This window comes from Lepidochelys kempii, chromosome 15 (assembly GCF_965140265.1).
Source record: "Lepidochelys kempii isolate rLepKem1 chromosome 15, rLepKem1.hap2, whole genome shotgun sequence".
Lineage (NCBI taxonomy): Eukaryota > Metazoa > Chordata > Testudines > Cheloniidae > Lepidochelys > Lepidochelys kempii.
This window is the reverse complement of record NC_133270.1, coordinates 15,461,042-15,473,358: the sequence shown is the minus strand read 5'-3', so window position 1 is coordinate 15,473,358 and position 12,317 is coordinate 15,461,042. Positions and strand designations below refer to the sequence as shown.

At 38.6% G+C, this 12,317-nt stretch overlaps 1 protein-coding gene and 1 long non-coding RNA gene across 3 annotated transcripts in view; one reads left to right on the top strand and one right to left on the bottom strand.

Moving 5' to 3' along the window:
* The window catches only part of LOC140898837 (uncharacterized), a 78,482-nt gene that overhangs the window by 29,229 nt on the left and 36,936 nt on the right, over nt 1-12,317 (top strand). The window contains exon 2 of the long non-coding RNA XR_012155121.1: nt 10,122-10,384. This is a non-coding gene — a long non-coding RNA (uncharacterized lncRNA). The remainder of the gene's footprint in view (nt 1-10,121; nt 10,385-12,317) is intronic.
* The window catches only part of MAPK1 (mitogen-activated protein kinase 1), a 48,484-nt gene that overhangs the window by 7,500 nt on the left and 28,667 nt on the right, over nt 1-12,317 (bottom strand). For both annotated transcript variants that reach the window (XM_073313322.1, XM_073313321.1), the window contains exons 3-6: nt 11,694-11,883; nt 7,255-7,371; nt 5,113-5,227; nt 4,020-4,151 (exon numbers count right to left, since the gene is read on the bottom strand). In XM_073313322.1, coding sequence (XP_073169423.1) covers nt 4,020-4,151; nt 5,113-5,227; nt 7,255-7,371; nt 11,694-11,883 — 554 coding nt within the window. The remainder of the gene's footprint in view (nt 1-4,019; nt 4,152-5,112; nt 5,228-7,254; nt 7,372-11,693; nt 11,884-12,317) is intronic.

Genomic DNA, 12,317 nt, shown 5'->3' with positions numbered 1-12,317 from the left:
CAGGCCCAGCATGCTTTCCACTTAACCAGTTCTCTTCTCAAAACTATGGTTCTGATTCCTGATTTGAGGGTGAACCAGGAATTGACCAACATTGGTTCAACAAAAAATGTACATGTAATGACCACATTTTTCTCGTAATTGCTCTGGCAATTATGTACATGTGGGATGTAACTAGCAGGATTCAACAATAGGGAGAGAAAGAATCAAATGGTCTTTCTACAAAACTAATTTTAGGACTTTTACCAAATGAGTCAGATAAATCAAGCTTAATATTTGGTAAACATATGGATTGAAACATGTAGCAGTTTTGCTTATTTCCATAATTAGTGCATGTCAGCAATCTTATGAAGCATGCTTTGAGCTCTAGTGAAGGATAGTTCCTTGTTGATTGAATGTCTCTCATATACATATATTTTGTAGTTCACCTGGTCACTTTGTCATTAGCTACTTTCTTTCCTTTACACCAAGTGAATTGGATAGACTGCAGTTCAATTGCCCATACTACATCCAGGTTACCAAAATTTTGGGGGATGTGATTAACTGGACCAACATATAACCTCCTGAGCTGTACTAGGATATTGGGCTAGAACATTTCTAGAGTTCCTGTGTGCATAATTGTCCTTGTGAAATATACCTGATTCAATACTGAGAATATTTAACTCAGACAAAGTTCTGGCAAAAGTTAGGGGAGCTAGATTCCATCTTCACAGTTAAAATAGGGGATTGGCGCATACTTGTAAACCCAGACTTAAATTCTAAAATGGATACAATCTCAACTAGCTATTGCACTGTGTTCCATTTTGGGAAACTAGCCCTACACAGATGCCTGGAAAATGCCGTTTCCTGTACCATCTGATTATTGTATTCAGAGCTGTTAATCGTAACCCACGGTAACTCAGTTTCCTGTCTGCTGACACTGTCTCATAGAAATTTGAATCTGTGGTCTGGAGGGTTTGGTGATTCATTCTGCATTTTGTGAACTTATGCTGAATCTAAGCTATATCCACAAGGATGCAACTGATTATTTCCTGCCTTGCCCTCCAAATTTTAGAAGCATGTCAGTTATCTGTCTAAACAAAAATCCTTGACTTTTCAATATTACCTTTAAAGTAGCTGGACTGCTAAACTTATGAAGAATGGGTCTGGATGACAAACTGGTCTCAGCAGTGGTAAATACGACCATCAAGTTATTAACCATTAAACACTTTTTTTTGGAGTAGGACCTACCCTACCTGGTCATTGTCAGATAAGTGTAACTTCTCTTCATTTTAAGTCTTCTTAAACTGGTGGAGACTTGGATGGCAGTTGCTAAGCCCAGATCTGCCAGAGCCTGTGTTCCCTCATTTAAAGTAAATATTTATTTGCTTGCTGTTTTGGGATGATGCAAAATGAGTATATCTTGGGGTCCTCTCGAATGGATATTATCCTTTGTAAGGTCTCATTCAAGTCCCAGTCCCCTTGATTTGTGGATTACCTGCTCTACTAATATGCTCTGTAGTTTAGTCTGCCTTTTAGGACACAGTGTTTCTTCTGCTTCCTGCATTAGAAACTGGCTTGTTCTCCTTGTCTGTTTACTTATATAACCTTGAAGTTGTCAGGTATGTCTGAAATCATGACAGAGCCTTGCTGCCAGTAGCTCCATCCTGTTTCTAATTCTATTGTTCTTGTGATTGATTCACAACTCTTGAACAGAGTATCTTCCTAGATGGACTCCCCCGTGTGCAAGTTTAGCACCCATTGTTACATTTTCTTTCACTGAGATTTGGGAGTGGAAACTGCATAATCTGCTGCTCTGATGGCCAGTCTGAAGAGGAGTGTACTGGCAGCGAAGTAGCTATTCCTTTTTCCAGATGCTCTTAAGATGGATCCTAAAGGTCAAAATGAAGCAATGCAGTTTTTTCAAATGAAGAAACACTCAGGGATGCTGAGGGAAAAACTTCCAGCACCTGTGCATGTGGCAAGCAGACACACCTAATATGGAATGGACATGAGTAAGTACTCGAAAAAGAAAACTTCATTCTGACAATGCATCTCTATCTTGAAACACAAAACAATAATATTTAAGGTATTTTTAAGATGCCTATCACTTTGGTAGCTAAGCAGTTCTGGGTCAGACAAAATCTGCCAATCTTATCAAACTGTACAATGATTTTGTGATGTACACAAACATCCAACAGGAACACAGATGAGATTACCAAAATCCCTTTCATTTGTGACCTCCAGTGAGTTCTTGAACTGGGGTCTCTGGGTTCAAATTCAATTCCAACACTTAGACAACTAACAATTTTTAGCATATTAACTCCTTGGTGATGGAAAATTGGGATTTCAATTTTATATACTGAAATCAAATTCATTGAAACCAATTTTGGGAAATATGGACTGCTACAGCCAATGAGTTTAAAAAAAGAGGTCATCATCATCATGTTCTTATTACGCTTCTGGCTTTTAGGGCAGCGTTGAAGCTCCTCCACTCCTGCCTGTTTCTGGCAAATCTTTCAATGGTTCCCCAACTGTGCCCCAGGTTTTCCAGCTCGGCTTCCACAGCTCTTCGCCATGTTGTTTTCGGGTGGACTCGATTTCGCTTGCCTTCAGGTGTCTATCATATTGCTACTCTGGTGATGGAATCAGTTTCCATCTGAAGCACATGACCGATCCATCTCCAACGCCTCCTGGCAATGATGGTGCTCAGATCCTCTTGATCTTGGTTTGAGATTGTTCTGGGCCAGAAGATGCAGAGGATTTTTCTGAGGCAGGTTGTATGGAATGAAGACAGTTTTGACATGTCATACTTTCTCATTCCCCAGCATTCTGCACTATAAAGTAGTATTGCAAGTACGCAGCTCTAATAAACCTTGAGTTTGGTTTTGGTGTTGTATTTTGATGCTTTCCAGACTGTATTTAACTTCCTAAAGGTGTTCCTGGCTTTATTGATTTTGTTCTGGATGTCCTGGCTTGTTCCACTGTCCTGGCTGATGGTGCTGCCCAAGTATGTGAATGTTTCTACATCGGTGAGAACATAATCCTCTATCCGTGGTGATGGTGAGGCAATATTAAAGGTCATGATATTGGTCTTATTGCGGTTGATTTTCAGACCAATTTGCTGGCTGAATGTGTTGAGCTGAGTTGTTTTTTCTTGTATATGGTGTTGGGTAGGTGATAGGAGAGTGACATCTGCAAAATCCAGGTCTTCGAGGGATGAGAAGCATGTCCATTTAATGCCTCTTGGCATGTCTTCTGTTGTACACTGCATTCCCTAGTCAATGGCAATATTGAAGAGGGTTGCAGACATGACACACCTGTGACGTACTCCTGTTTTGACTTCAAAACTGATCTCACTGTGATCAACACTGCATGTAAAGTTGAAATACAAGCTTTTGATGATGTTGATTATATGGAAAGTAATTCCATATGCCCGCAGAATGCACCATTGGCTGGTCCTGTAAATGCTATCAAAAGCCTTTTCAAAGTCTATGAAATTTATGTAGAGTTGCCGTTGCCATTCTAAGCACTGTTCTATTATGTTTCATAGAGTGAAGATCTGGTCTGTGCATCCACGCCCTTTCTGAAAATCAGCTTGCTCTTTTCTGAGAAAGCTATCAACTGCCTCTGATATATGCTGGACTATGATCTTACACAATACTTTGCTTGGCACAGATACAAGTGTGATACCACGCCAGTTATTACAATCACAGAGTTCCTTTCTTTGGTATCTTCACTATGACCCCATTTCCTTTTCCCAGACTGATGTAAATAGAGGGGCCAGGATAAATGCTGCTAATTTAAGATTAAAAAGGAGGTAAAAGTTGATAAAAAAACCTGTCATGCTTATCTAGAACATTAAAATGAGATTTTTTTCAAAGCAGTTTAAGAGATTTGGATGCCAAATTCTCATTAACTTTACTTAGAACTAGTGTACAAATCCCTAAGCAGTTCTGAAAATCCCACCGTTGGTTGCTTTTTGTGCTGCTTTCCATCTTTAAAAATCAAGACAAGTGTAAGGGAGCAAAAATATAAAATACCTTTGGGGTCTGCATTTGGAAACAGCCTGTTCCATGGTACCTTATTTTTGTGTGGCAGAGAAAGCAAGTAGTTTCTGGCCTTTAAATTGATTATACAATTCAAGTCTTCTTGAGAAGGAGATCCAAGTATACCTAAAAAATGCAAAAGAATTTCATTCATATGGAAAGTACATTGAAACAGCCACATTACAAGCTTTTGATAAGACTAAAAGATTTCTGCTTTTACTCTAATATTACTGCTCAGATTTATTTAAAAAAAAAGTGATAGATGAAGTAATTTGATATAAATAGCTTTCACAAACAATTCTGACCAGGTTTCATCATCACCCACAGACATTTTTATATTAGACTTGTATCAGTCTGTGATGGAGAACTGATTTTTGATCAGCTTACAGAAAAACAGGTACTATCAAATATGAAATGAGCTACATTTGATTCTCAACAAATGAACTAAAAATGAACCTCAATTTTGTAATATTCAATTTAATATCATCATCAATACAATAAAGAAGAGATCATCTCTTCATTCTCCAGAAAGGTTATCTGACTTAAACAAGTGGCTTGGACTGTTCACTAGTAGAGCGATACTGTATGAACCCTTCTTTATAATTATTATTACTAATTTATATATGTGATAGCACTGAGAGGATTCAATCAGGCTAGAGGCCCATTACCCTAGATACCCAATGTGATTATAACAAATAATGGGAGGGAAGAGAGAGAGGGAACAAGGATAACAATAAAAATATCCCACATTTACATAGGCTTATAACATGCAGAACTTTATGTCTGTAAACCTGTTAAAAGTATTTTCCGATATAAGTAAGATCTAGCTATCCTCAACTGCCCTTCAAACTAGGTTGATCATTTCTAGTAGGCATCACAACAGAAGTATGTAGATGGAGAGAGTAGTGGTCTTGCAGAACACTTCAGGAAGAGTATTCCATACATAAAATACAGTGGAAGAAAGCATGGAGACAGCTGTTGGAAAGGTGGATAAATGGGTGGCCAAGCCTGGTATTGTTGGTAGGGATCCACCAATGAGGTAAGAGACAACTGTGGAAACAGAAACTACTTTTTATAAAAAGCTTACCAAGGATATGGTTCAGCTGATCAAGGTAATGTTTTCCTGGAAAGATGGGTCTGTTGGAGAGCATCTCTGCCAGAATACATCCTACAGACCAGATATCAATAGACTTGGTATAACCCTGAGGGGGAGGAGAAAAGAAGCCCTTTTGATATTTCATTGTATAATTAACACAGTAACAGGTTATATGTGCTAAAGTACTGTGGTTTTGAAAGATAGGGTACCAGTGTAATTTAGTGATTTAGATGAGTCATGCTTAAGACATCATACTGTTATATAATTATTCTTGTTCTAATAATTTAGTTGTAGCTGTTGCCAATTCAGTTTGAGAACTGTGAGTGTATTTTTGTGAATTCTCTGATTTCAGGGCCTGTCTACATAATAGATTTTAATAATGTTTAGCTGTCATAGAACACCTTGTATCAGTAGATCATACCAAGTTTGATACTACCACAATTGTAAGTAACTTACACAACTACGTATCGAAATGTAAGAACCACAGTGCCCAGAAGCATGTTGCATACTTCAAATACACACACACGGTCCTTTCCCCAAGCTTCTACAATCAAAGTATTAGGCCACAAAATACTCAGAGTAACAAGCCTTTGGGATGTGAGTTGGTAAAAAGAATAAGGAAGGACAAAAGTTACAAAAATAAGTTTACCTGGTTACTTTAGAGCGTATATCTGGATAAGCGCCATAGTATATTTACATATATACACACAAACATGTATAAATGTTTTGGGTATATAGAATTTTGTAAAGAAATCATGTGAGATGTCTTACACCATTTAAAAATTAATTAGCAGGCTTTTAGGAGGGTGAGGTGTGAGAGGCAAGAGGAAATTGGGAGGATATGGCAACAGATAATCAGACAGCTATTGTGCCTTGAAGTGTCCTGTGAGGTGCTGATATCAGCAGGGTGAGCGGCAAGGATCCAGCTGTTCTGAAGCTGTGCTACAGTTGAACTACCTGCTTCTATGAGTCACTTGGAGAATTTTGGGTTTTGAAATACCAGCCTTTGATGGCTGCTAGGACTGGTGCAGGAGAGATAATATGGGACATGGTCTCCTCAGCTCATGGGGGAAGGGCACTGAACTGGTTCCACTCACACATCGCTACTTCACTTCTGCTGTGAGCCACGAGGGAAGTGTACCATGTGTTTACTTTGCTAGTGATCTTGACAGATTTCCATGCTCTAGAAAGCTTCTGTTATGTTTCTTCTGCTGTGTATATAGGACCTAACCAGGTTAGTTAGAGCTAACTCTCAGGTGTCTGCTTAGGAAGACACCACAAAAATGTGGAAGACCACCTACAACCCTCTGCCTCTGGCACAAGCAGATGGGACAAGAGGTAGCCCAGACTTACCCAGATTGCACTGTTACAAACATGGCTGTGCAGCATAGGAGGTGTGGGCAGTACACCATGGTTGATACATAGTTGTGCCAGGAAAAGTCCTCCTGCACAGACATATTGAATCATGTTAGCTGTAACCGTGTCAGATAAACATATCAAAGCCTGGTTACACTTAACATGGTTCTGTCTACAGAGTAAAGTAACTAATGTGCTAAGCAATTAAATTCCATGAGGAATGTAATATGTCCAAGAAAAAGTGCTATATGCATATTTAAATTGGAATCTGGTAATCCTCTTGTTATTAAATTGAAGTTCTCTCTGACACATGCTAACACAATTCTGCGAAACCTCGACTAGCAGTAAAAAGGGTAAAAGGAGCAAGTGATCATTTGAAATATTTGGTTTTCAAACTTAAAACAAAAAGGAACTGAAGTCCTACGGCCTTGCTGCTGATATACCAAAATTCTAACAAACTCTCACCTTCTCTCTTGGAAAACTAGAAAAAATGTGTACTGAACTACATAGAATATAAGCACTTCATATATAAAGCAGTACTGTATACATTCATGCAGGCGTTTACTAGCCTGCACGAACAACCAAGTCAAACCCCTTACATTTAAAATCTTCTATTGGTTCTGGCAGTCTTCTTGGTGAAGACATCTTAACCACTATTTAAGTTGCTCAGTAGCCAGCAATGACATGAACGATATGATTTAAAGGGAACTCTACTGTAATACAAATCTAGGCTATCTTATAGCATACTTTTCTTGTTGGTCCATCTACAGTCCTTACCTTAGAATTCAACATAATTTCAGGTGCTCTGTACCAACGCGTGGCTACATATTCTGTCAGGAACCCTGTGTGATCATGATCTGGATCTGCGACACGAGCCAGTCCAAAGTCGCAAATCTGGTTTTAAATTTAAAAAAACAGTATTAGAAATACAAATTTTAGTGTTATAATTCACCTTGGTTACTACCCAAACTATCTTCCCTCAAGCCATTGTAAAGCTGTAAGCCATGCAATGATAGGGTAAATTTAACATGTAAATTTGTTTTCTCCATATCTAGAAAAATATATAGATTAAAAACATAATTTAACTAATCTAAACAAAGAAATTATGAATATTTTGCATTCACATGCTGCCCGGTCATTAAAAGATTTCAAAATGCTTTATAAAAATTGAGTTAAGCTTCATAACTTTTGTATGAGATAGGCAAGTATCCCCATTTTGAAGATGAGGAAATCAAGGCACAGATGTTCAATATTACTTGCTCAAGTCACACAACAAGTCTGTAGAAAAGCCATAAATAGAACAGAAATTGACTAATTCCTGAATTTTAGGTGCAGGCCTATTCTTATCTTGTAGCTGGGTTGGGAGAGAGAGAATAGTTGGATATCAGCAGAACCACTTCCTGCTCATTAATGGTTTTCTATGATCTATCTACTGCACACTGCTACTACTTCCCCTGCACAGTTCAGTACTTCTCTTTTAAGAAACTACTGCCACCACAATGCAGTCAATGCAACAGAGGGATACTACTGAGCCATGAGATAGTGGTAGACTGGGGAGAATGTAGACTGCTGAGGAAGAGAAAAGCTGTAAAAAGATGATCAACCCTTTGGGCAGACACACCCAGTGCTTAATTTGTGCCAGGGCTAAGCCCCAGTACCTCTAGGCTTGGCATTTCACAGCCTTGGCACCTTTGGGCTTGCCACATCAGTGATGAAAAAAAAGATTGCTTGAGCCCTCGTACCTCTTTCAAGACATATTAAGTATTGGACACACCTAGATCACAACAATGGGAAGCAATTCTTATCCAGACTGGCAAATTCAGCAGAAAGCGGGAGATCGCTTTTGTCTATCCTCTGGTGAAGACACTGTAGAAAGTTGAGCTCTAGCTGATGGAGGGACTGGCAAGCCTTAGGAATGGGGGAGGTCATTCCAGGCACATTTTGAAAAGGATGGTGCTTGCTACAGACTTCTTCCCTTTTCCAAGGCAGGGGAGGAGAAGAAAAAAAAGGGAAAGGGCCACTTTTTGTTTTTGTAAGAGAATATGGAAGAAAATGGAAAATTTAGAGACAGACAGTTCTCTGGGAAACTGGCCAACTGCTAATGTCTATTATCTCACTGGGCAAGTGGCTGGCTCATTGAGTGACTTGAGATTCAGCCACATGAGTAAGCTTTCACTTCTCCTTCATGAGGAACAGTTTACAAAATGGAACAGTCTACACAAGAAGTTTATCACAGAGGAACTTTCTCTCCATCAGAAAACCACTATGGCTATGGGTAGAATATTTCCTCCCAGATAAACTACCAAGATACAGAACGTGTAGGATAATGAAATAAAGATAAATATAGACAATGAAGTGGGATTTTTCCCTAGAATTGTTATAAAGGGATAATCATGCTGTATACTTAATTGTGAATTCAAGAAAAGGAAATGGCAATTCCTTACTTTATATCTTGTAGTCAAAAATAGATTATGTAGTATCATGTAGAAACTCAGGAGGCCTCATCAAGGAGAAACATCTCCCTCACCAGATGCAAAGTGTCAACAATAATCCTAAGAGTATTTCTTCTATCCTTTATTCTGCTTTTCCATTTTCTGATGGAGGCAGATTCTTGACAATTTAGATTTTTTAAAATGTAATTCTAAATGTATTCACCTACAAAATTCTCCTTTTAGGATTATATCAAATGTTTGTAATAGGCTGGTGACATTTGGAAGTAAATAGTAAAGTATGTCAGGAGAATCACATATGGTCAGTTACAAAAAACAAATTAAATTACGCATTGTGGCACCACAATACAGACCCTAAGTTCTCAGCAGTAAAAACAGAAAGGAGTTTTTCAAGTAAAAAAGTTGATAGGAAAAAAGAATGGTTGCAGCAATTGAAAGTCTCACTTTCATCGATTAGAGAGCCTTTGGTAAGATGCTTGAGCAAACAGTATAAATAAATAGGATTGTCTCCAAGAGAAAAAAGCCGCAGTTAAGTTCAATGGCATGAGTTAAACCATATTTAAGGGCTCAATGAAGTTACTTTGCTAGCATAACCTGAAGAAATGGTAACTGCTCTAAAAGCTTCATTTCACATTGTTAGAACCCCAGTTCCCGAGAGAAGCTACTAAAGATGTCTCTCCCTCCTTTCGCTATTCAAAAATATCCAAACACTGCTATCTCCAAAGGGGATACCTTATATGTCTTATACCCTCCACCCTAGAGGGAACTGTTCCTCTAAAAAAGTTTGATTTTTTAAAATATAAAATTATTCTATTTCATTTTATCCATGATTTAAATCCATCATTTTACAGATGTTTAGATATAAAGACACAAATAGGCCAAGGGTCAAACTGTCCAACAGTCATGCCCATGATCATGCTAGTCTGCTGCCAAATAGTTGTTTTCTTTCATGGCCCCGTTGTTCAACCATATACATAGTAACTGTAAACATCAAAGCACCCTTCTAGTTCAGAAGCATGCTCTTTGGAGCTGGACTGTCTTCGGTGTTTGGAAAGCACATAACATAGTTAAATAGTCCTGTAGTGCCTGAAGTACCACTGGGAATAAATAGGATTAGTGCTCACAAAAGTCACATTCCATGTATTTCTCTTGGCTCATGCCTCTCGATTTTCTTTTCTGTGACTTTCTTTCTAGGGTCAAAATGGCACCTGTTATCCCTTGAGGATATACGCATACACACGGACTCTTCTACTGCTGCCAACCTCTACCTTATAAGAGGCTGAAGATTTTTACCAATGCCTGTTACCTTCCTTAAAGGAGAAGGTGCCTCCAAGGGCTGCTGAAACCCCAGAGCAGGGGGTCAGAAGACACGGGCATAGGACCAATATTCCAGTATCACTTGCCTCCCATGCATTATGGGACTGGGAGGGGCCGGCCAACAAAAGCAAGAACTCAAGGTAAGCACTCCAGTAACCAGTGTTTGGGATGAGCAAGTACACAGCTGAATGGCAGAATGATTTTTCCTAAAACTAGTTGTGACAAAGTTACAAGCCTAGTTATTGGGCTTATATTTTGAAGACTGCCTTTATAAGACAGCTAGAGACATTTTCAAAAGAAAGCTTAATTAGGTGGAGCAGAGCTTGTAACATTAGACCGACAGTTTAACATCAAAATAGAGGCTTAATTTTTTCTATACTCCCATAATTCTTGATGGAAAGGGCATTTTAAATTAAACTCTTTCCGAGAAGTTATTTTCTAGGCATAGACTACTCATGAGAGTTTCAGGTGCCAAAAAAAGAGTTCCTTAGGAAGTTAGTGGGAGAGTCAAAAATCTGCCTCAAGGTGGCAACAGTTTTTTGGCCTTAAATATATAGTTATTACTTGTGGTTCTACAAATTGAGGACTTCAATAGCACAGATATAGGTGTGAGGTCTTTTTTTAGGAGTGGTGGGTGAAATTCTGTGGCCTGCATTGTGCAGGAGGTCAGACTAGATGATCATAATGGTCCCTTCTGACCTAAATATCTATGAATCTATGAAAGTGGCTGTCACAGTTTTCATTTGATAATTTTAAGGGGAAGTGAGAAAAAACAAATCAGTGCATCTCTGTCTGTATACTACAGGACACATTTAAGATTACACTAATTAATAGGGGTTACTTGAAAGTAAAATGAATGTGTTTATGGAAAGGATAGTCGATTCACAGGTGAGAAAGTTACAATCTATTACGCAGAAACCAAGTCTTGCACTAGTTTACAAAGACTGGTCTTTAACAAAAGCTGGTTTAGCAATGTTATCAAGAAAAGCTCACATTATTCACCACAAAAGTTTCATGACTACAGCAAGTAGTTTATTAAGTCAGGGGTTCTCAATCTTTTTCTTTCTGAGGCCCCCACAACATGCTATAAAAACTCCACAAACCCGCTGTGTCACAATTTTTTTTCTGCATATAGAAGCCAGGGCCAGCATTAGGGAGTAACAAGCAGGGCAACTGCCTGGGGCCCCACACCACAAAGAGCACCACTAAGCTAAGTTGCTGAAACTTCTGCTTCAGCCCCAGGGTGCAGTCCTGCGCAGGAGGACTTCAGCTTTCTGTCCTGGGCCCTAAAGAGTCTCGCGCTGAACGTGTTGGCAGACCCTCTGAAATCTGCTCACGGTGCCCCAGGGGGACTCAGACCCTTGGATGAGAACGACTGTATTAAGTCATTGTACAAGGGAGTTTAATTTGGCTGAAAAATGACTAATTTGCAAGAAGGTTCCAACTAACCTTGAGATCACAAGTGGTGTTAAGCAGCAAGTTGGAGGGTTTGAGGTCACGATGCAGCACATTGGCTGAATGAATATATTTTAACCCTCTCAGGATCTGGTAAAGGAAATAACAAATGTGGTCGTTGCTGAGGTGTTGAGTCTTTAAGAGCTTGTAAAGATCTGTTTCCATGAGATCTTGCACAATGTATCTGTAAGCCACTGGATGTAAGGCAGCAAACAAATCCATAACCTCATTTTAGATATCCATGTAACGTGCTATATGAACTACTCATTTTTAATTTCAGAATTTAAAATTACTGCCAAGCCACAAATTTTGTCTCACGGTTTCCTTTATTTTCACTTTAACAATCACAAAACAATTTGGAAATTTTCGATTTTAAGATTTGGTTCAGATCAATCTGTTCAATGATTCTGTTGTTACAGGATTAAGAAACTGGTATATAATGTGTCAGCTAATCATAATAAAACTCCTTCATATAAGAAGTTTATTTTATTTGGCTCTGAACATGAGAAACTGTATGTCTTCAGAGGATTCTTCTCTCTGGCAAAAAGTGAATACTATAGTTTAACAGGTGATAAAACTATGAGGAAAAAAAGACGTTTGTATTCAGTATTAAATAAA